The sequence below is a fragment of the Nerophis lumbriciformis genome, linkage group LG09 (assembly GCF_033978685.3).
Source record: "Nerophis lumbriciformis linkage group LG09, RoL_Nlum_v2.1, whole genome shotgun sequence".
NCBI lineage: Eukaryota > Metazoa > Chordata > Actinopteri > Syngnathiformes > Syngnathidae > Nerophis > Nerophis lumbriciformis.
In genome coordinates, this window is record NC_084556.2 from 44,677,699 (window position 1) to 44,700,289 (window position 22,591).

At 40.5% G+C, this 22,591-nt stretch overlaps 1 protein-coding gene across 1 annotated transcript in view; it reads left to right on the forward strand.

Moving 5' to 3' along the window:
• med13a (mediator complex subunit 13a) overlaps positions 1-22,591 on the forward strand; it is a 210,943-nt gene that overhangs the window by 104,531 nt on the left and 83,821 nt on the right. The window contains exons 5-6 of the mRNA XM_061963074.1: positions 16,286-16,474; positions 22,280-22,477. Of these exons, the coding sequence (XP_061819058.1) occupies positions 16,286-16,474; positions 22,280-22,477 (387 nt within the window). The remainder of the gene's footprint in view (positions 1-16,285; positions 16,475-22,279; positions 22,478-22,591) is intronic.

Genomic DNA, 22,591 nt, shown 5'->3' on the forward strand with positions numbered 1-22,591 from the left:
TGGTGAAGAAGGAGCTGAGCCGGAAGGCAAAGCTCTCAATTTACCGGTCGATCTACGTTCCCATCCTCACCTATGGTCATGAGCTTTGGGTTATGACCGAAAGGACAAGATCACGGGTACAAGCGGCCGAAATGAGTTTCCTCCGCCGGGTGGCGGGGCTCTCCCTTAGAGATAGGGTGAGAAGCTCTGCCATCCCTCGGGAGGTGTTTCGGGCACGTCCGACCGGTAGGAGGCCGCGGGGAAGACCCAGGACACGTTGGGAAGACTATGTCTCCCGGCTGGCCTGGGAACGCCTCGGGGTCCCACAGGAAGAGCTGGACGAAGTGGCTGGGGAGAGGGAAGTCTGGGCTTCCCTGCTTAGGCTGCTGCCCCCGCGTCCCGACCTCGGATAAGCGGAAGAAGATGGATGGATGGATGGATGGATTATCTTGTGTGATGACTGTATTATGATGATAGTATATATCTGATAGTATATATCTGTATCATGAATCAATTTAAGTGGACTCCGACTTAAACAAGTTGAAAAACTTATTGGGGTGTTACCATTTAGTGGTCAATTGTACGGAATATGTACTTCACTGTGCAACCTACTAATAAAAGTCTCAATCAATCAATCAAAACACATAGAATCATCATACTGCTGTGATTATATGCATTAAGTGTTCATTCAAGGCTAAGGCAAAATATTGAGATGTGTATCGCAATATGGCCTTAAAATATTGCAATATTAAAAAAAGGCCATATCCCCCAGCCCTAGTTCAATGATGCCATTTCTGTTTGTCATGTATAATTTTGTCTATTTTGTGTTTATCCTTAAATAAACAGGTCAGTTTCTTGTTACCAACCATTGTGTATTTTTCAAACTCCCCTAATTCAGTTGGCTAGTTGTTTTTAAGAGTACTAAAACCCTTTTCAACATGATTCTGACAACTAAGTAGGCTAAATAACTTTAAACTTTAATACATGCTCGGATAGGCCAGTATCGGTCAGTATCGGTATCGGTCAATATCGGTATCGGATCGGAAGTGCAAAAACCATATCGGTATCGGATCGGAAGTGCAAAAACCTGGATCGGGACATCCCTAGTATCAGTATTACAAAATACAGGAAAAACACGCACTGTCCAAAAAACATAATAAAACAAAAACAAAGAGGTGCACTTAAAGAAAAAGCAAGGCCAGCAACACTCATGTCCTTCTTATAATTTTATTATAAACTTCACAGGCGCTACCAAAAACAGACCGGTTTGGACAAGGTCTTCGTCAGTGTGCAATTTTTTTTACAGGAAGCGATGCTCTTAAATAGTCACATCTGTGGTCAATCAATTGATATAATAAATCAAGAACAACTTCAAAAATCAAAGTGCACAAATAATAGACAAAATGGATTAAATCAAAGACTCAGATCATTTTATAAAGTAATTAAAAAATGATAAAAAAATAAATAAATGTGTGGACAACCATTATGATAAAAGAAAACATAGCTCATCAGCCCAGTGAACATTTTTTATAAAACGCTAGAATAGCTCTAACTCCCTCTATATATGATATAATACTTATAAAGTATCAAAATGAAGCACCAACCTGACCAAGACCTTGTCGAAACCGGTCCGTGTTTGGTAGCGCCTTTGCAGTTTATATTAAAATTATAAGAAGGACACGAGTGTTGCTGGCCTTACTTTTTCTTTAAGTTTGTATCAGTATGCCTAACAACTATTGCTTGACGATATATAACCTTCAAATTATTGCCGATAAACGATATTATTGTCATCATTTTTTGATGTAATGATAATACATAATAATAGTGCAGGCATATCACTTCAGATGCGGTGTGTATTTCTTGTATATTTTAACGTCGTAATTGGAATGTAAACTTTGAAATCTCCAAGTTAAATAAAACAAACTACTAATGACAATAAAAATATACTTTGTTTGCAAACTTTTGCACTTGAATAAAAATCAAAACCAAAATAAAGAAAATATTTTGGGGGTTGGTGCCCTTAAAAATACACAAGCAAAACAATAAAACAAGTGATAGTGTATGTATATATATATATATATATATATATATATATATATATATATATATAGTACAGCATTTACTTTGGGGAGCACATTTCTGCAGGTGTTTTCTTTGGGGTACTTCTCTGTCATGTAAGAATTGGACTTGTTATTATTATTTATGTTGCAGACAGACATCTTTGGGTGACAGCCTGCTGACGTCAGAGTTTACAACAAGTGATAGTGTGTGTGTGTACATATATATATATATATATGGTAAATGGTAAATGGGTTGTACTTGTATAGCGCTTTTCTACCCTTTTTTAAGGAACTCAAAGCACTTTGACACTATTTCCACATTCACCCAATCACACACTGATGGCGGGAGCTGCCATGCAAGGCGCTAACCAGGACCCATCAGGAGCAAGGGTGAAGTGTCTTGCTCAAGGACACAATGAACGTGACTAGGATGGTAGAAGGTGGGGATTGAACCAGTAACCCTCAGATTGTTGGCACGGCCACTCTACCAACTTCGCCACGCCGACCCCCGGTCCATATGTGTGCATATATATATATATATATATATATATATATATATATATATATATATATATATATATATATATATATATATATATATATATATATATATATATATATATATATATTAATATATACATATAAATATATATACATATACACATATATATATATATATATATATATATATATATATATATATATATATATATATATATATATATATATATATATATATATATATATACACATATATATATATAGATACACACATATAAATACATATATATATAAATACATATATAGATACACACATATAAATACATATATATATATATAAATACATATATATATGTACATATATATATATATATATATATATATATATATATATATATATATGTATATATATATGTATATATATATATATATATATAAATACATATATATATATATATACAAACATCAGTTGTCTACCAATCTAAGGTAATACGCAAGGACATTAACACATCCGACACATATGTAGGATTAACCGAGGGAGAATTCAAAACCAGATGGAACAATCACAAGGCTTCTTTCAGGAACCAAAACCTGCGAAATACCACAGAACTCAGCAAACACATTTGGGACCTCAAAGACAATAATGTTGAATATTCAATAACATGGCAAATTCTTGCATCCAGCACACCTTACAATAGTGGTAATAAAAGATGCAACCTATGCTTGAAAGAGAAACTGTTTATTATTTACCGTCCAGACCTGTCATCCCTCAACAAGCGCAGTGAAATTGTAACAGCATGCCGCCATAGACGGAAACACCTCCTAGGTAACACATGAGCCAATCACCACGCCCCTACGCCAGCCTGTACCCACCCACTCTGTGCCCTATATAAACCATGGTATGCGAATGCTCCCATTAAAATCTCCTGATGATTGAGGGTACCCCCCCTCATGAAACAGGCCTGTAGAGATGAAATAGTCTTGTGATTTTTTTTTCCCACACATACATATATATATATATATATATATATATATATATATATATACATATATATATATGTATATAAATACATACACATAAATATATATATATATATATATATATGTGTCATGATCTGTGGTTTGGATCATGTTTGTTTAGTTATTTTCTGTTAGTTTTGGACTGCTTTAGTTTTTGGTTGTGCACCTGTGAGTTTGTTTTGGTTTCCATGGTCACTCATTGTGTTCACCTGTCTCTATTTAGTGCTCGCCCACTCACCTGCTTCCCGAGCACTAATCAGAGGCATTATTTAAGTTGCCTTTGCCAGTCAGTCGGCCTGGCTTCATTGTTTGCGTCACACCTATGCCACTTTGGTGATTTATGCTAAATAAATCAAATCCTACCTTCACACTGTCGTCCGGAGCCGTCCATTTTTGCATCTTGGGAGAACAACCGCGCAGCAAGCTGCGACCCCCCCCATCGTGACAATATATATATATATATATATATTTTTTAATATATATATATGTATATATATACATATATGTATATATGTGTATATATACATATATATATGTATATATATATACATATATATATATATATATATATATATATATATATATATATATATATATATATATATATATATATATATGTGTGTGTGTGTGTGTGTGTGTGTGTGTGTGTGTGTGTGTGTGTGTGTGTGTGTGTGTGTGTGTGTGTGTGTGTGTGTGTGTGTGTGTGTGTGTGTGTGTGTGTGTGTGTCACACTGTACCTCCTTTAGCCTCCAGTTAAATTGAGTGTATGACCCCAACACTAAAGCCAGTGTTACTTGTGGTCAAGTTTTTATTTTAATTTATTTGTCATTAAACATGTGCATTATTTTAATGACACCCTGACTGGGAGAACACTTGTGTGTGTCCTCTCATGTCTAGTAGTAGTTATGATCCACACCAGTGTAATAACACCCACAACTACTCTACTGTGTTCTTCATGTACAACCACCCCCTCCAGACTGAAGTTAAATAAAACATTTGCTGTAAAGGTTTTTTATTTCAATCTGGCCTACAGAGGTTGATGACATGAGCTGTAATCATTTAGCCAAGCTTCACTGATCCATAGGGATTATTGAAGATGATCATACAGCTGTATATTCATGATAAATAAAATACATTCCCTAAACACTTTGAAAACTAATGAAAGTACCCGTCTGCTCCTCTGCTGGCTGCCTTGACAGCCCTATAATCTTGCTTTATTAGAATTAAAGTCAGCGTTTTTGATTGGACACACTGCAATAAACATTTTTACTATAACGCCTTCATGTTCATGAGATCATGTGAATTTATTTTTAATACAGGATTCTACATTCACCCTGTCCTATTAAGTCAGTTCTTCTCAAATAGTGAGGCGGGCGTGGTACGATGCCACAGGAAACCCCGGTGACATGCTTTACCAGTATCATGCTTCAAACATAGCTTCAAAAAACTGCAATACATAACGTGCTCATTGTAGCCATTAATTCTGACTCTCATCTTGATAAAAAAATACAAATTAAGCACAAATTATTTTATTAGTTGTTGTTTTGTAGGTTAAAGTGTTTTATATATCAAACTCCCAAGTTAATGTTGCTGATCAATTCAAGTCGATCAAAAGTGTTTTTAGTTTCTATAAAGATTTAAAAAATTTAAATATCAGGTACATTGATGCACTTTAAATATTTTCTGTTTACAGACTAAAACAATGTAAATAAAGTTATATTTGTTGTAAATTGATTTATAATTCTTTTTTTTTTGTTTTTTTTTCTTTAATTTTAATAAGGATACGGTGTTACGCAGAGGTGTACTTATTACAATTTTACACACAAATGATGCTGTTTATAGTTGTGGCGGTGAGTGGGAGGGGAGCAAAATGTTTTTCTTCTTTCTAGGGGGTGCGTAAGAGAAAATAATTGAGAAGAACTGTATTAACTGAATGTTGCATCAGGACAGACAGACCACCTTGACCCATCCATCTGGTCCCCCTCGTTGTACCCTCACCTCTGTCCAGCTCTGTTTGCCGCTGGACAAGATGTGACCTGATAAAAGATTGAATGGAATGAACTCTGCACTCGTTATGCTGATCTAAGAACATTTGACAAGTCTTCAGGGAGCCTCAGATCCACTCAGAGGGGCAGAAGGGTTGAGGGAAGAGCAGAATGCATCCATCCATCCATCCATCTTCTTCCGCTTATCCGAGGTCGGGTCGCGGGGGCAGCAGCTTAAGCAGGGAAGCCCAGACTTCCCTCTCCCCAGCCACTTCGTCCAGCTCCTCCCGGGGGATCCCGAGGCGTTCCCAGGCCAGCCGGGAGAGATAGTCTTCCCAGCGTGTCCTGGGTCTTCCCCGTGGCCTCCTACCGGTCGGACGTGCCCGAAACACCTTCCTAGGGAGGCGTTCGGGTGGCATCCTGACCAGATGCCGGAACCACCTCATCTGGCTCCTCTCGATGTGGAGGAGCAGCGGCTTTACTTTGAGCTCCCCCCGAATGACAGAGCTTCTCACCCTATCTCTAAGGGAGAGCCCCGCCACTCGGCGGAGGAAACTCATTTCGGCCGCTTGTACCCGTGATCTTGTCCTTTCGGTCATGACCCAAAGCTCATGACCATAGGTGAGGATGGGAACGTAGATCGACCGGTAAATCGAGAGCTTTGCCTTCCGGCTCAGCTCCTTCTTCACCACAACGGATCGATGCAGCGTCCGCATTACTGAAGACGCCGCACCGATCCGCCTGTCGATCTCACGATCCACTCTTCCCTCACTCGTGAACAAGACTCCGAGGTACTTGAACTCCTCCACTTGGGGCAAGATCTCCTCCCCAACCCGGAGATGGCACTCCACCCTTTTCCGGGAGAGAACCATGGACTCGGACTTGGAGGTGCTGATTCCCATCCCAGTCGCTTCACACTCGGCTGAGAACCGATCCAGTGAGAGCTGAAGATCTTGGCCGGAGGAAGCCATCAGGACCACATCATCTGCAAATAGCAGTGACCTAATCCTGCAGCCACCAAACCAGATCCCCTCAACGCCCTGACTGCACCTAGAAATTCTGTCCATAAAGGTTATGAACAGAATCGGTGACAAAGGGCAGCCTTGGCGGAGTCCAACCCTCACTGGAAATGTGTCCGACTTACTGCCGGCAATGCGGACCAAGCTCTGACACTGATTATACAGGGAGCGAACTGCCACAATAAGACAGTCCGTTACCCCATACTCTCTGAGCACTCCCCACAGGACTTGCCGGGGTACACGGTCGAATGCCTTCTCCAAGTCCACAAAGCACATGTAGACTGGTTGGGCAAACTCCCATGCACCCTCAAGGACCCTGCCGAGAGTATAGAGCTGGTCCACAGTTCCACGACCAGGACGAAAACCACACTGTTCCTCCTGAATCCGAGGTTCGACTATCCGGCGTAGCCTCCTCTCCAGTACACCTGAATAGACCTTACCGGGAAGGCTGAGGAGTGTGATCCCACGATAGTTGGAACACACCCTCCGGTTCCCCTTCTTAAAGAGAGGAACCACCACCCCGGTCTGCCAATCCAGAGGTACCGCCCCCGATGTCCACGCGATGTTGCAGAGTCTTGTCAACCAAGACAGCCCCACAACATCCAGAGCCTTAAGGAACTCCGGGCGGATCTCATCCATCCCCGGGGCCTTGCCACCGAGGAGCTTTTTAACTACCTCGGCAACCTCAGCCCCAGAAATAGGAGAGCCCATCACAGATTCCCCAGGCCCTGCTTCCTTATAGGAAGACGTGCTGGTAGGATTGAGGAGGTCTTCGAAGTATTCTCTCCACCGATCCACAACATCCGCAGTCGAGGTCAGCAGAGCACCATCCCCACCATACACGGTGTTGACACTGCACTGCTTCCCCTTCCTGAGGCGGCGGATGGTGGTCCAGAATTGCTTCGAAGCCGTCCGGAAGTCTTTTTCCATGGCCTCCCCGAACTCCTCCCATGAGTTTTTGCCTCCGCGACCGCTGAAGCCGCACACCGCTTGGCCTGTCGGTACCTGTCTGCTGCCTCAGGAGTCCCATGAGCCAAAAGAACCCGATAGGACTCCTTCTTCAGCCTGACGGCATCCCTCACCGCCGGCGTCCACCAACGAGTTCTAGGATTACCGCCACGACAGGCACCAACTACCTTGCGGCCACAGCTCCAATCGGCCGCCTCGACAATAGAGGTACGGAACATTGTCCACTCGGACTCAATGTCCAGCACCTCCCTCGTGACATGTTCAAAGTTCTTCCGGAGGTGGGAATTGAAACTCTCTCTGACAGGAGACTCTGCCAGGCGTTCCCAGCAAACCCTCACAATGCGTTTCTGTGGAGAAGTTCCGGCTAGATATAGTCGGACTCACTTCGACGCACAGCAAGGGCTCTGGAACCAGTTCTCTCGAGAGGGGCTGGACTCTCTTCCACTCTGGCGTTGCCGGTAGTGAGAGGCGACGGGCTGGGGTGGCAATTCTTGTTGCCCCTCGGCTCAAAGCCTGCACTTTGGAGTTCAACCCGGTGGACGAGAGGGTAGCTTCCCTCCGCCTTCGGGTGGGGGGACGGGTCCTGACTGTTGTTTGCGTTTACGCGCCAAACAGCAGCTCAGAGTACCCACCCTTTTTGGATTCACTCGAGGGAGTACTGGAGAGTGCTCCCCCGGGTGATCCCCTCGTTCTACTGGGGGACTTCAACGCTCATGTTGGCAGCGACAGTGAAACCTGGAGAGGTGTGATTGGGAAGAATGGCCGCCCGGATCTGAACCCGAGTGGTGTTCTGTTATTGGACTTTTGTGCTCGTCACGGATTGTCGATAACAAACACCATGTTCAAACATAAGGGTGTCCATATGTGCACTTGGCACCAGGACACCCTAGGCCGCAGTTCCATGATCGACTTTGTAGTTGTGTCATCGGATTTGCGGCCTCATGTTTTGGACACTCGGGTGAAGAGAGGGGCGGAGCTTTCTACCGATCACCACCTGGTGGTGAGTTGGCTGCGATGGTGGGGGAGGATGCCGGACAGACCTGGCAGGCCCAAACGCATTGCAGAATGCACTGAGGGGAAAATGCTAAACCAAATTCGTAATTGTGCTGAATTTCATCTCGCTTCCATTAGGAGCCTCAGGTTTTGTGGCCGCGCGTGTAGTTGACGTGCAGAGACTTAAGAGTATACATTCAGTTAAGTTTTCATGTGAACAAACAAACAAGCTCCCTTGCTGGCTGCTGCAGGACATGCATGCTGCTGTTTTCACACAATATCACGCTACCTTCAAAAGTATGGACTTGATAGCAGTAATAATAATAATAATATTAATAATAATACTTTCACTCTATTACATTGTTCAGTGTATACATGTCAACCCTCCTGCTTTCCCCAGGAAACTCACATAGTTTACCCCTCTTTCTTGGTGCCCTCACATTCCTGTATTTTTAACTTTTATGGAAAGAAAACTATCTTGCAGTTGTTAAAAAAAAAAAAAAAGCCATGTCTTCAAAATAAAAGCACACCAGTAAAACACAGTATTTCCTTTGTAAATGTTCCATATTTGCAAATATGTTTCAGTGGTTCAATCCAAGAAATGTTGTTCAAGTCTCTGATCACAAATGACTAAAAAATACAATGAATGCATGAAAATTAAAATATGTTTATATAATAGGAGAAAAAGAGATACAACACAAACATGATTCCGGCGTGGTGCGAGTTGGGAGAGTGGCTGTGCCAGCAACCTGAGGGTTCCTGGTTCAATCCCCACCGCTACCATCCTAGTCACGTCCGTTGTGTCCTTGAGCAAGACACTTCACCCTTGCTCCTGATGGGTCCGGTTAGGGCCTTACATGGCAGCTCCCGCCATCAGTGTGTGAATGTGTGTGTGAATGGGTGAATGTGGAAATAGTGTCAAAGCGCTTTGAGTTCCTTTTAAAAAAAGGTAGAAAAGTACTATACAAGTATAGCCCATTTACCATTTTACTGTAGATCAGGGGTGAACAACCATGGCTCCAAAGCTCCATGTTTTGGCTCCTTTTGCTAAGATCTGTGATTTTTTTTTTTAACACAGGTATGAGAAAGTTTGCTTGTTTTTAAAGAGTTTTGTATTTTCCAACTCTATGTAAGGCAGTGAATGCGTCCATGCTGAGTTCTGACTGGTGATTTGAAGAGCGTGGGGAAAGTAAGGTTAGGGAGGGGTAGGGACTGTCATAGCCGTATAGAAAGAGTATGGCCAACTCCATTTCAAAGTTGGTACCAAACATTACGCACGCCCTGTCGTCACGTGAGGAGCTTTTGACCAATCAGAGAAAGTATGGTCAGACAATCACATAAATCAGGGGTCGGCAACCCAACATTTTGAAATAGCCATATTGGACCAAAAATACAAAAAAATAGATCTGTCTGGAGCTGCAAAAAATGAAAAGCCTTATATAAGTCTTATAATGAAGACAACACATGATGTACATGTCTATATTAGCTATATTAGCCTACTATCAAAATGACTTTGAAAGTCTTATATAAGTGTGATAATGAAGACAACACATGATGTAAGTGTATATATTAGCTATACTAGCCTACTATCAAAGGCTGACGCAAATCTTCTTTGACAGAAATTTTATATTTAAATTTTTATTCTACACATTTATGCAACATTGGAAATCATTAGTAAAATGGAGGCTTCTCACAGGATGAGATAACTTCTGGAAATTACTGGCTCAGAATGGCCAAAAGTATAGATGTGTATCCATCCATCATCCATCTTCTTCCGCTTATCCGAGGTCGGGTCGCGGGGGCAGCAGCTTAAGCAGGGAAGCCCAGACTTCCCTCTCCCCAGCCACTTCGTCCAGCTCCTCCCGGGGGATCCCGAGGCGTTCCCAGGCCAGCCGGGAGACATAGTCTTCCCAACGTGTCCTGGGTCTTCCCCGTGGCCTCCTACCGGTCGGACGTGCCCGAAACACCTCCCGAGGGAGGCGTTCGGGTGGCATCCTGACCAGATGCCCGAACCACCTCATCTGGCTCCTCTGTGTCCAAGTTAAAGGAAACGGCAGACTGTCTTCTTCGAATGGATTTATTACAATCTTTGCAAGCTGGGTAACATTTGCTGTGGTCTGGAACAACATGGCACACAAACAACACAGAAATGCAGCCAATGTTACATACAGATAATGTGTCATGAGACAGATTAAATACACCGAGGACATAAGTAAAGGAAATGAATTGAGCTCAAATATATCTACAAACGAGGCATAATGATGCAACATGTACATACAGCTAGCCTATTTAGCATGTTAGCTAGATTAGCTTGCAGTCACGCATTGACCAAATATGCCAGATAAGCACTCCAGCAAACCAATAACATCGACAAAGCTCATCTTTGTGCATTCACGCACAGCACAAACGGTTTGGTGGACACAATGAGACAAAGGAGTGGCATAAAACACGTCTTTCTGTGGCAGCATCGAAGAAAGTTGTACATGTAAACAATCTACGGTGAGTACAAGGATCGCTGAAATTAGTAGGACAAAACGGTGCTCGCCAAATACTCTCATCAGTGAAGCATGTTTAGTATAAACAGTGTGATTTCTAACAACTAGGAAGGTTTGTGTCATGTTTGTCCTCCTAGTGCAGGGGTCGGCAACCCAAAATGTTGAAAGAGCCATATTGGACCAAAAATACAAAAACAAATCTGTCTGGAGCCGCAAAAAATTAAAAGCCTTATTACATACAGATAGTGTGCCATGAGATATAAATTGAATTAAGAGGACTTAAAGGAAACTAAATGACCTCAAATATACCTACAAATGAGGCATAATGATGCAATATGTACATATAGCTAGCCTAAATAGCATGTTAGCATCGATTAGCATGCAGTCATGCAGTGACCAAATATGTCTGATTAGCGCTCCACACAAGTCAATAACAAAACTCACCTTTGTGCATTCACGCACAACATTAAAAGTTTGGTGGACAAAATGAGACAGAAAAAGAAGTGGCATAAAACATGTCCTAGAAAGTCGGAGAAAGTTATACATGTAAACAAACTACGGTGAGTTCAAGGACCGCCAAAATTAGTAGAACAAAACGGCGCTCGCCAAATACTCGAATCAGTGAAGCATGTTTAACATAAACAGTGTGATTTATAACAATTAGGGAGGTTTGTGTCATGTTTGTCCTCCTACAGATTATTAAAACAAAAATATATTTTTTTCCCCTCATCTTTTTCCATTTTTCATACATTTTTGAAAAAGCTACAGTGAGCCTCCAGGGCGGCTCTAAAGAGCCGCATGCGCCTCTAGAGCCGCGGGTTGCCGACCCCTGTCCTAGAGAAATATATTAAAACAAAACATTATTTTTTTGCTTCATCTTTTTTCCATTTTCACACATCTCTGAAAGAGGTCCAGGGAGCCACTATGGCGGCGCTAAATAGCCGCATGTTGCTGACCCCTGTCCTAAATGATTGGTCAGAAGCACCTCACGTGACGACAGGGCACAATGTTTGGTACCAATTCTGAAACCAAGTTGGCCATATTTTCTCTATACATGGCTTTGGGGAGTGTTTGTCTGTGTGGACACGAGGTATTAGTCCATTTCTTGGACCGCCGCGGTAAGCTAAGATATGTGCTTGGTATCTGCAAACAACAAAAATGCGATTATCAAAATTTGGGCTTTTTATTTTCTGAAAAGTGGTCATTTATTTCAAAGTAGGCCTACACATGTGTAACAGATCATCCGACTTGACCACAAGTCCGCTGATTGAGAGTCCAGCAGTGCTCTCCATCCAACCAAAAGTAATGTGTTGTTGTCCCACTGTTCAGTGCACATGTTAATGTGTGAGTGAGCTAACCCGATTACACACTTCTGTTTGTTGTGTTACATTTTTTTAACATGTAAAATGAAAAAATAATGAAAACGTTCAAAAGTTGATACGCTCTGTTATGTTTTGAGGCTCCGGACTATTTTGGAAGACTGAGTATGGAACTATAACAAAAGATGCTAACACGGATTAACTCGCTGGAATATAAAGACAATGTATATATATATATATATATATATATATATATATATATATATATATATATATATATATATATATATATATATATATATATGTTACCCTCGCTGGAATATAAAGACAATGTATACATGTATGTATATATATATATATATATATATATATATATATATATATATATATATACATACATTGTCTTTATATTCCTGCAAGTTAATCCGTTTTGTCATTTAACATCAATTAACATTGATGTTCATCAACATTTAACATTGTCACGTTATCGATGGGAAAATTCGTTTTTAGACAATATGATTTGCCTGAGCAGCTAGGAGACACCAAGAGTAACAAGCGGTATAAAATGGATTAGAAAGTAAAGATAACATTAAAAAAATACAAAAATAAAACACTTTTTTTTTTAACTTGGGACTTCCCGTGGACCGGATTTTGGATGCGGGGGGCGGATCCGGCCCGCGGGCCGTAGTTTGTGGACCCCTGCTCTAATCCATCAAAACATTCATGTGAGGCCAGTTTGGGAATGTAAATTGTCCATGAGTGTGAATGCCTGTTTGTATTTATGTGTCCTGTTATTGGCTGTCCACCTTTCCAGTTTGTACCCGACATTAGCTGGGATTAGGGCCTAAAATCTATATTGCGATATATATTGCATCCTCCTGTGATAACAGTATACATCCCAATATATTATTTGGTATGTGAATGAAAATATAATTATTTCAAAGCAGGTTACAAAGGTTCCTGATTTAGCTGCAGTAACTATGCAGCAACATATTGCATCATTTCCAGTTGTATTATTTTATCAAAACTATTATTAATGTATTTATTCATTTACTGTTAATGGTTGGTTACTTTATGATGTGAAAACCCCCGCACGACCCCGAGAGGGACAAGCAGGAGGAAATGGATGCACGGATGGATCCAATACCAAGTAGTTACAGAGGCAGTAGTGGTCAAAGCAATGCTCATACTGATACTTTACATTTTCAACACAGGATAGTGGTGTAAAAATATAAATTACATATTATTATATTGTTTACATATTCCCTTTTATTACATGCAAAATTGATAATAGAATCAATAGTGCAAAATTATAAAAAAAACTTTAAAAAAAACTACTTTTGGCTCTTATTTCTTAAATTGTAAACAATGACAAAGAAGACAAACCATTTTGTGAAAAAAGAAACAATTATATATAAATCTACTGTAGTATCAACCATATACTGATACCATACTCGGTATCGTTACTTGTTATTTGTATCCAGCCGCCCTTCTCTGTTTACATTATACATAGCTTAATGGTTAGCTATGTTTTTTTTTATCCTGTTACGGCATATATTTGTAGCTATTCCTTGTCCTCTAATCTTCCAGTGATAATAATACTTGTAAGAAACACAGCTTATTTGCCACTACGAAGAAGAAGATTAGTGATTTAGAAGCTATACTGTGGAGGGACATTAGCCGCTCCCAATGACGCTAAATTAAGACGCCTTTGTTCGCTTGTTGCTGTTAAATTTGCGGGACACAGCTAGAATGTGTCATCAACATGCATTATCACGATATAATGGTGGTATTTCAAGCTTCATAATCGGCCAAATTTATATTATTTATTTGCAACTCTAGCTATATCCACAACCCTAATGAAATATGTACATGTAGTATTGACAATGTTTATATACAAAACCCAAAACCTGTGAAGTTGGCACGTTGTGTAATTCGTAAATGAAAACAGAATAAAATGATTTGCAAATCCTTTTCAATTTATATTCAATTGAATAGACTGCAAAGACAAAATATTTAATGTTCAAACTGAGAAACTTATTTATTTTTTTTGCAAATAATCATTTACTAAGAATTTAAAGGCAGCGACACATTGCAAAAAAGTTGGCACAGGGGCATTTTACCACTGTGTTACATGGCCTTTTCTTTTAACAACACTCAGTAAACGTTTGGGAATTGGGGAAATCAATTATTTAGGCTTTTCAGGTGGAATTATTTCCCATTCTTGCTTGATATACAGCTTAAGTTGGTCAGTAGACCGGGGTCTCCGTTGTGGTATTTTAGGCTTCATATTGTGCCACACATTTTCAATGGGAGACAGGTTCAGTTCCAACATTAAATATCTTCTCTTTGCAGTCTATTCAATTGAATATAGGTTGAAAAGGGTTTGCAAATCATTGTTTTTATTTACGATTTATACAACGTGCCAACTTCACTGGTTTTGGGGTTTGTATATAAGATACGGTGTCTACAGTTTGTAGACACCGCATCCCAAAGTGCTAGAAAATGTATGTGTAAAAATACTATACATACATACATAAAAATACCCATACACATGCACGTACACACACACACGACCAGTCTTTTAGTAAAACCATGTATACCCCTTGCCACGGAAAACATATCATAGATGCAGAGAGAGTGCATGCATAGCAAGCCAAAATATACCGTGTGTGCGTGCGTGTGCATGTTGTTGGTATTTATATTATTATCAAGCATTTATATACTGTAGTCATTATGAATAGTAGTTTACAACTAGGGATGTCCGATAATGGCTTTTTGCCGATATCCGATATTCCAATATTGTCCAACTCTTTAATTACCGATACCGATATCAACCAATACCGATATCAACCGATATATACAGTCGTAGAATTAACACATTATTATGCCTAATTTGGACAACCAGGTATGGTGAAGATAAGGTACTTAAAAAAAAAAAAAAAATAAGATAAATAAATTAAAAACATTTTCTTGAATAAAAAAGAAAGTAAAACAATATAAAAACAGTTACATAGAAACTAGTAATTAATAAAAATGAGTAAAATTAACTGTTAAAGGTTAGTACTATTAGTGGACCAGCAGCACGCACAATCATGTGTGCTTACGGACTGTATACCTTGCAGACTGTATTGATATATATTGATATATAATGTAGGAACCAGAATATTAATAACAGAAAGAAACAACTCTTTTGTGTGAATGAGTGTAAATGGGGGAGGGAGGTTTTTTGGGTTTGTGCACTAATTGTAAGTGTATCTTGTGTTTTTTTATGTTGATTTAATAAAAAAACGACAACAAAAAACAATACCGATAATAAAAAAGCGATACCGATAATTTCCGATATTACATTTTAACGCATATATCGGCCGGTAATATCGGCCTGCCGATATTATCGGACATCTCTATTTGCAACAGTACGTTGATAGGCTGACAGATGTTTGTTCTATAGCAGTCTGATGGTGTCTTTGTGGCTCCATATGTCTCTGCAGTCAAGTGTGTTTGTCGAGGAACGCTTCTCTTTAAAAGCCTCTGTTTATGGCCTCTGAGAGGCTGCCACTTGCCAATAATTGATGTCTGGATTGCTCTGTGAGTATTTGGCAAGTCCACTGGGACTGACTTGGGCAGGGATTGCGGTGGAAAGGTCAGCGTGCTGCGGAATAGGCCTGTAGATGGCAGAAGGACGAGGGAAGCAAAGCGTATAAAGGAGGAAACAAAGGAAATATTATGAGGATATGAAGGATTAAAATGTAGGGCGGATAGTATTTCAAAGAAGTAAGCAATGAAGCGAGGAAAGGCCAAACAAGACATGTAGGAAATAGTAAGTACAAATAGGATTGAATGTGTGATTACTTTGCAAATCAAGATGGAAGGAAGGCGGTCATAAAAAAGGCAAAAAATGATTTGTTCACAGTGTCTGTCTGTCCTTCGTATATGTCTCAACAGTGATCCTCAGTCCTTTTGGGCTGAACGGGACGCTGACCGGCCAGTCCTTCAAGATGTCAGACTCCCCCACCAAGAAGCTGATTGAAGAGTGGAACCAGTTTTATCCCATCAGTCCCAGTGCCAAGCACGGTGTGTTGGAGGACATGGATTGGGAAGACGATTCTCTGGCCTCTGTAGAGGTCCTTGTTGGTGAGTCTTTTTTACTTAGTTCTGCTTTGTAGTCCTTTTAACATTATGATATCAAACTTTTTGGGATGTAGCAAGAACACTTTACATTTTTCATGCACATTAGAAGAGTTATTTGGATCCAGCCATTGATTTCTTCATTACTGTTTGCACCGTCTCAGGCAATTGCTGAAGCCTTTGTTATGTACTGAGGAGGGAAGGAGGCGACAACCAAGGCAGAACTGCAGTTTACAAGGTTTATTCAAACCATTAATGAGTACGTGGTGTGTGTAGGCTACTCTTAAGTGAATAGGTGTAGACTATGTGTGGAATTAATTGTGTAAGTGTTACCAGGCGTTGTTGTCTGTGAGTGTTGGATATATCCTTTGGTGAATCAAGGGGGCAAGGCGAAAAGGCAGTCCGTAAACAGGCAAGGGGTCGAGGGTAGGAGCGAGGCAGCGTAGTCCGTGTCCAAGCAGGGGTCGAGGATCGAGGAAGTCATTCAGAGATCCGGAGGGATGTCGAGAGGCAAGACACGATCACGGATGACGGGGAAGACACTGCGGAAGACACAAGGGACATGAACGAGGGAGACACGGAGAGAGCACAGAGAAGGCGAGCAAAGCACAAGGGAGGGAATGCCAGACATGATGCTTACTGGGAAGATGAGCGACGTTCTGGCAAAGGTTCCTCGGGTCCGCTGGTTTTTATGCCGCTCCCTCTCATCAGGTCCAGGTGCGTTGATTTGTGATTGTCTGCAGGCTTGTCGCTGCGTGGGTGTGCTGCGCTCAGCGCGAACAGGGGCGTGTCTGAGCGCGCTGCCAGCGGAGGTGCCGCGGGTTCGAGCCCGCGCCGTGACAGCCTTATCCACACTCTGAACAAGGGATGCAATAATTAACAACAACAAATGCAACGATTAACCTGTTTCTACTATTAAACGGGCTTTTTGCAATATTTACCTAAAACTGGAAATGGCTTCATTCATCCTTGGACAAAGTTTCTTATGAGACCCTACTGTGTTTTAGCTGGTGCTACTGTGTTCAAAACAGTCAGACAATGGTGATTGAAGTTTGTCATAAATGTGTCAACATCCTCACAGGTAGCAAAGAGAGTTTGGTAAAAAATTGCAGAAAAACCCACTGATTGCAGATTTATTGAGAATGCATGTCTGTTTTTTCACATTGGAAGTATTCTGTGTGAACGACAGATTAAATACAATACAATAGTGGTTGCTTATTTGAAGATCTTCAATACTTAACTGATCAATGTTTACTCCAAAAGAAATCACAACTAAGTCAATTGACCAAAACTGTATTTATTAAACAGTTATTAAGCAGTAGCACAAACATTCATGTCATTTCCAAAACAGAAAATGCAAGATTGTCAGAGACATTTTAAAACAAGCTATAAGTGCACTTTTGTGAATGATGTCACCAAGATGACTTATCAAAACAACACTAAATTAAAGTGTACTTTTTTGTACAGAACTTCACTACAATAGTTAAAAACAAATAAAGTGCACTTTTGTGCATGATGTCACACAAGATATTTCAATAACTGTCAAATATAAATGAGCTGCATAATAGGAAATCAAATAGTGTATGTCCTTCGCTATGTGGTAGGTTCTTGCGGACGTTATCTCCTTCTGTTGTTGATTTTTTTTTTCATACGGTGTTGATCTGGAAATAGTTGCTTCGGCATTTTGTTGGTGTGGCACCGAACGGAGATGTTGACATGCGGACTTTCAAGAACTCTTCATTCTCTCGCGGGTGATTTTTCTAATGATGCTATATTAGCAGTGGTGCTACTTTTTGTAGCAACGCTTTTGCCGCATAAATGTTCAACATATTCCCGCTTGAAGCCAAACCACCGCCAGACGATGGATCCTGTGCTGTTTTTCTTGGGAATGAATTATTCCTCCATTTGTTACCAGATTCACACCTTCTCTCTCTCGTATTACCACACCGTTAGCATCACAGCTAACGTTACCATGTCGCTACCTGTCTGCTCCGTGGGAGCGTGTGACGTTGCACACGTGACATATGTAAGAAGGTGCACTTGTTTTATGTCTCTGTGAGAAGAAGAGACAAGAAAGAGTGAGAAACGCCTGTGGTGTAAATCCCGCAACTAAAAGCAACTGCGTGAGAACGTATACTCGAATATCACGATATAGTCATTTTCTATATCGCACAGAGACAAACCCGCGAAATATCGAGTATATCGATATATCGCCCAGCAATAGTTACAACCTTACACACTAAAGCTCGAAGGAGTTGTACGGGTTCGTGTCCATCAGTCTGCAGCAGAAAGAGTCCCGGTACACAAGCGCCAAACAGCCACCCCGGCCCGTGAGCCGAGGAGTCCCAAACACGAAGCAGTCCGGAGGGCTCAGCTTGTTCAGATGAAATAACTCATTCTCCCGCTGCCAAATTCCCATGAAGCACTTAAAATGCAACTCACGGGACATGAAGTGGTCATTCGGGAGATGTGTTTTGATAGCTATCGATCCAGCATTCTGCAAGCTCAGGTGTAGAGTCAGTTCCTCGCAAGCCAGTGGAAAGCTGCGGCACAGCAGTCGGAAGCATCCGTGATCCACACAGCGGTGTCGGTGGAGGCGTCTCTGCAGTGGCGCTGCGAGCGGCAGATGCCGCAGGCAGGTGGCCAGACGTGTGAGGGCTACATGTTATCCATGTGATTCCTGGCATCCGGGTGAAGAAAAGACCAGAACAATTCCGGGATTAGACTTCCAGTACGCCTTGAGTCTCACTAGATGTCCTCCGCGTCTTCGTCGCTTTTTGGCTCGCCTTCTCCGCAGGTCAGGTGAGCGCAGCAGGTAAGCAGGTACTGATTCCAAGTAAGAAGGAAGCCTAAATGCTTCATCCTCAAAAATGTGATTTAGACACACCTCATGAGGTTTATTTAGATCAATTCGTGCCTGGTACACCAGCAAGCCGGGTATATTTTGGCCCGAAATACATAATACACCAATGAACAGTAGTTCAAGCACAGCATGCAGACTGCGGCCGGTACACACTGGCCAATAACAATAAAACCATTAACACGTTAGTGATTTTTAACTGTTTGCCACCAATCAAGGACTCCGCTTTGGATGTACCAAGAACAAGATATAAAAAAAGGGAGATCGTTATTTTGTTGCTTTTTCTCCCAAGTTATGAAAACTGGCTTTGAACACACGCACATATTATACAAGTTTTTAGATATGAGATTCTGTACTGTCTTAATTTGCATGTCATCTATTAAATTTACCCTGTTCCTATTTGTTTTTAACTTGCTTGTCTTTTAAAGCACTTTGTTCACCAATGTCATTTTGTAAGGTCCCTTACAAATACACTTTGATTGATTGATTGCTTGCTTGATTGATTGATTGATTGAATGATTGATAAATGAACTTTAAACACCACTTTCAACTTAATTGAACACTTGCTTGCAAGGAAGTGAGGAGAGAACCACACAAAAGCCACCTTTGTTCTTTGCAATTGAGTTATTTCCTGAATTCAATTGTGTTTTTCACTTTCTTTATCAAAGTGAAAGTTGGATTATTTTGCAGTTATTTTGCTTCCGTGGCATGATACGTGGGAAAACTAGCTGTACAATAACCAAGGCAGTGTTTTTCTTTGAAAAACGCATCTTACAAAAAGTGGGGTTAAAAAAAAACAAAAAGGTAAAAATTACACTTTAAAGTTTACATGTGTAAAAAGTATTTTATATACATATATATATATATATATGTATATATATATATATATATATATATATATATATATATGTATATATGTATATATATATATATTAGGGGTGTAACGGTACGTGTATTTGTATTGAACCGTTTCGGTACGGGGGTTTCGGTTCGGTCCAGAGGTGTACCGAACGAGTTTCCACACGAACATATTAAGTAGCCGGCTCCGCTTCCTTCTGCCTCTGTCTCTGTCAGTACTCTTCACAGCACCCAGCATTGTCCCACCACACAACCATCTGATTGGTTACAAACAGAGCGGTAACAGCCAATCAGCAGTGCGTATTCAGAGCACATGTAGTCAGTGCTTAGCGTTTAGCAGGTAAGCATCAGGCAGCGGACTCTCCACAAATTATAATAAACACCTCCCAGTCAACTACTAGTAACGTCACCATGAGCCTGTTGACCAGAAGGCAGCTCAGCTCGCTCGCAGTCCTGGCTTGAGGTGAAGGCTAATTCGCTTTTAGCGTAACGTTAGCTCATTTTGCGGTGTGTGTGTGTGTGTGTGTGTGTGTGTGTGTGTGTGTGTGTGTGTGTGTGTGTGTGTGTGTGTGTGTGTTACGGACAGCAAAGCCCTGTCTGTCTGTTATTTCACTTTACCTTTTTCTGTGTTGATTGAGCTGTGTTGAAGCAGCAAAAAACGACATTATTGTAAATGAAGAGGTTCTGTCTCTGATAGTTAATAATGTAACTGCATCATTAAGCCTACATGAACTACATGGTGTTCAGGGATGAATAGTCTCTCCTATTACTATTGTACGATTTTTTTCAGCTATAGTTACATTAATCATTAGTAATGCAGCAGCCTAGTTTTGAATGGCAGGGTCCCTGCTATCACATGTTGATAAAAATATAACATTTACATAATAAAAATCAACTACAGGCTTCCCAAATGCTGTAATAAATTAAGCATGATGAGTTGACTTGAAACTGTTTAATGTTGCACTTTTTATATGTAGAAGAAAAGTTTTGTCATTTTATTTAATCTGAGCAACAACTTGAGGCCGTTTAATGTTGATTAACGTGGGCAGAATTATTATAGTGTTCCCAATGTTAAAAGGATAAAGTCATTGTTTACACATTTGGTAAATAAATAACCAAAAAATGTATATACTCTTGTTTTCTTATTGTACTGAAAATGAACCAAACCGTGACCTCTAAACCGAGGTAAGTACCGAACTGAAATTTTTGTGTACCGTTACACCTCTAATGTATATATATATATATATATATATATATATATATATATATATATATATATATATATATATATATATATGGAACGATCTCCCTCTCCATGTGAGACAGGCCCCTTCTTTGGCTATGTTTAAGACCCTTCTTAAAACCCATTTTTATTCACTGGCTTTTAACCCAGCATTAGATAGTTTTTAGCTTTTAACTTTTTTTTTTTAAACTGTTTTTAACTTTTAAACTGTTTTTTATCTAAAACTGTTCTTAGGGTAATTTATATTTGCTTTTTCAATGTGTATTTTTATTTCTGTTTTAAATGTTATTTTTTAGTCTGTCCTTTGCCTCTATTTCTTTGTGGTGTACAGCCCTTTGTTTTTCAACTGTGCTTGTTTTTAAAGGGCTTTATAAATAAAGTTGGTATGGTTGGTATGGTATATATATATATATATATATATACTATATATATATATATATATATATATATATATATATATATACTATATATATATACTATATATATATATATATATATATAACTTGTAAGCACTCACAGAGATGTGAGAACCTATCATTCATTCACTCTACGTTCACACCTGGTGGTGGTAAGCTACATTTGTAGCCACAGCTGCCCTGGTGTAGACTGACGGAAGCGTGGCTGCAAGTTTGCGGCTGCGGCCCCTCCGACCACCACCCATCATTCACCAGTGTGAGCGGCACTGGAGGCAAGGGTGAAGTGTCCTGCCCAAGGACACAGCGGCAGTGATTTGGATGGCAAGAGGCGGAAACTACTTAAATACTACTTTCTGCTTTAATGTTTGTGTTTTGCTTACTCGTCATAAACTGTCTACTTAAGTTAAGATTTGTGTTTATGTGTTTGTGTGTAGGTGGTGTGCGGATGGTGTACCCAGCCTGCCTGGTTCTGGTGCCCCAGTCAGACATCCCTGTTGTGGCCCCTGTAGGGTCCTCCTCCCACTGTACTGCTGTCTACTCCAGTGGTCACCAAGTGCTTGCATCCCAGCGAGAACCTGCCATGTCGCTTGTGACACTTACCCCTCCCACGTCGCCTGAGGAGGTGCAAACAGGTAGTGATAAAAAGTACAAACCCCGTTTCCATATGAGTTGGGAAATTGTGTTAGTGTCATGTTCAAACACTGAGGACATCTATTAAACAAGACAAAAGGCAAGGAATCAAACAG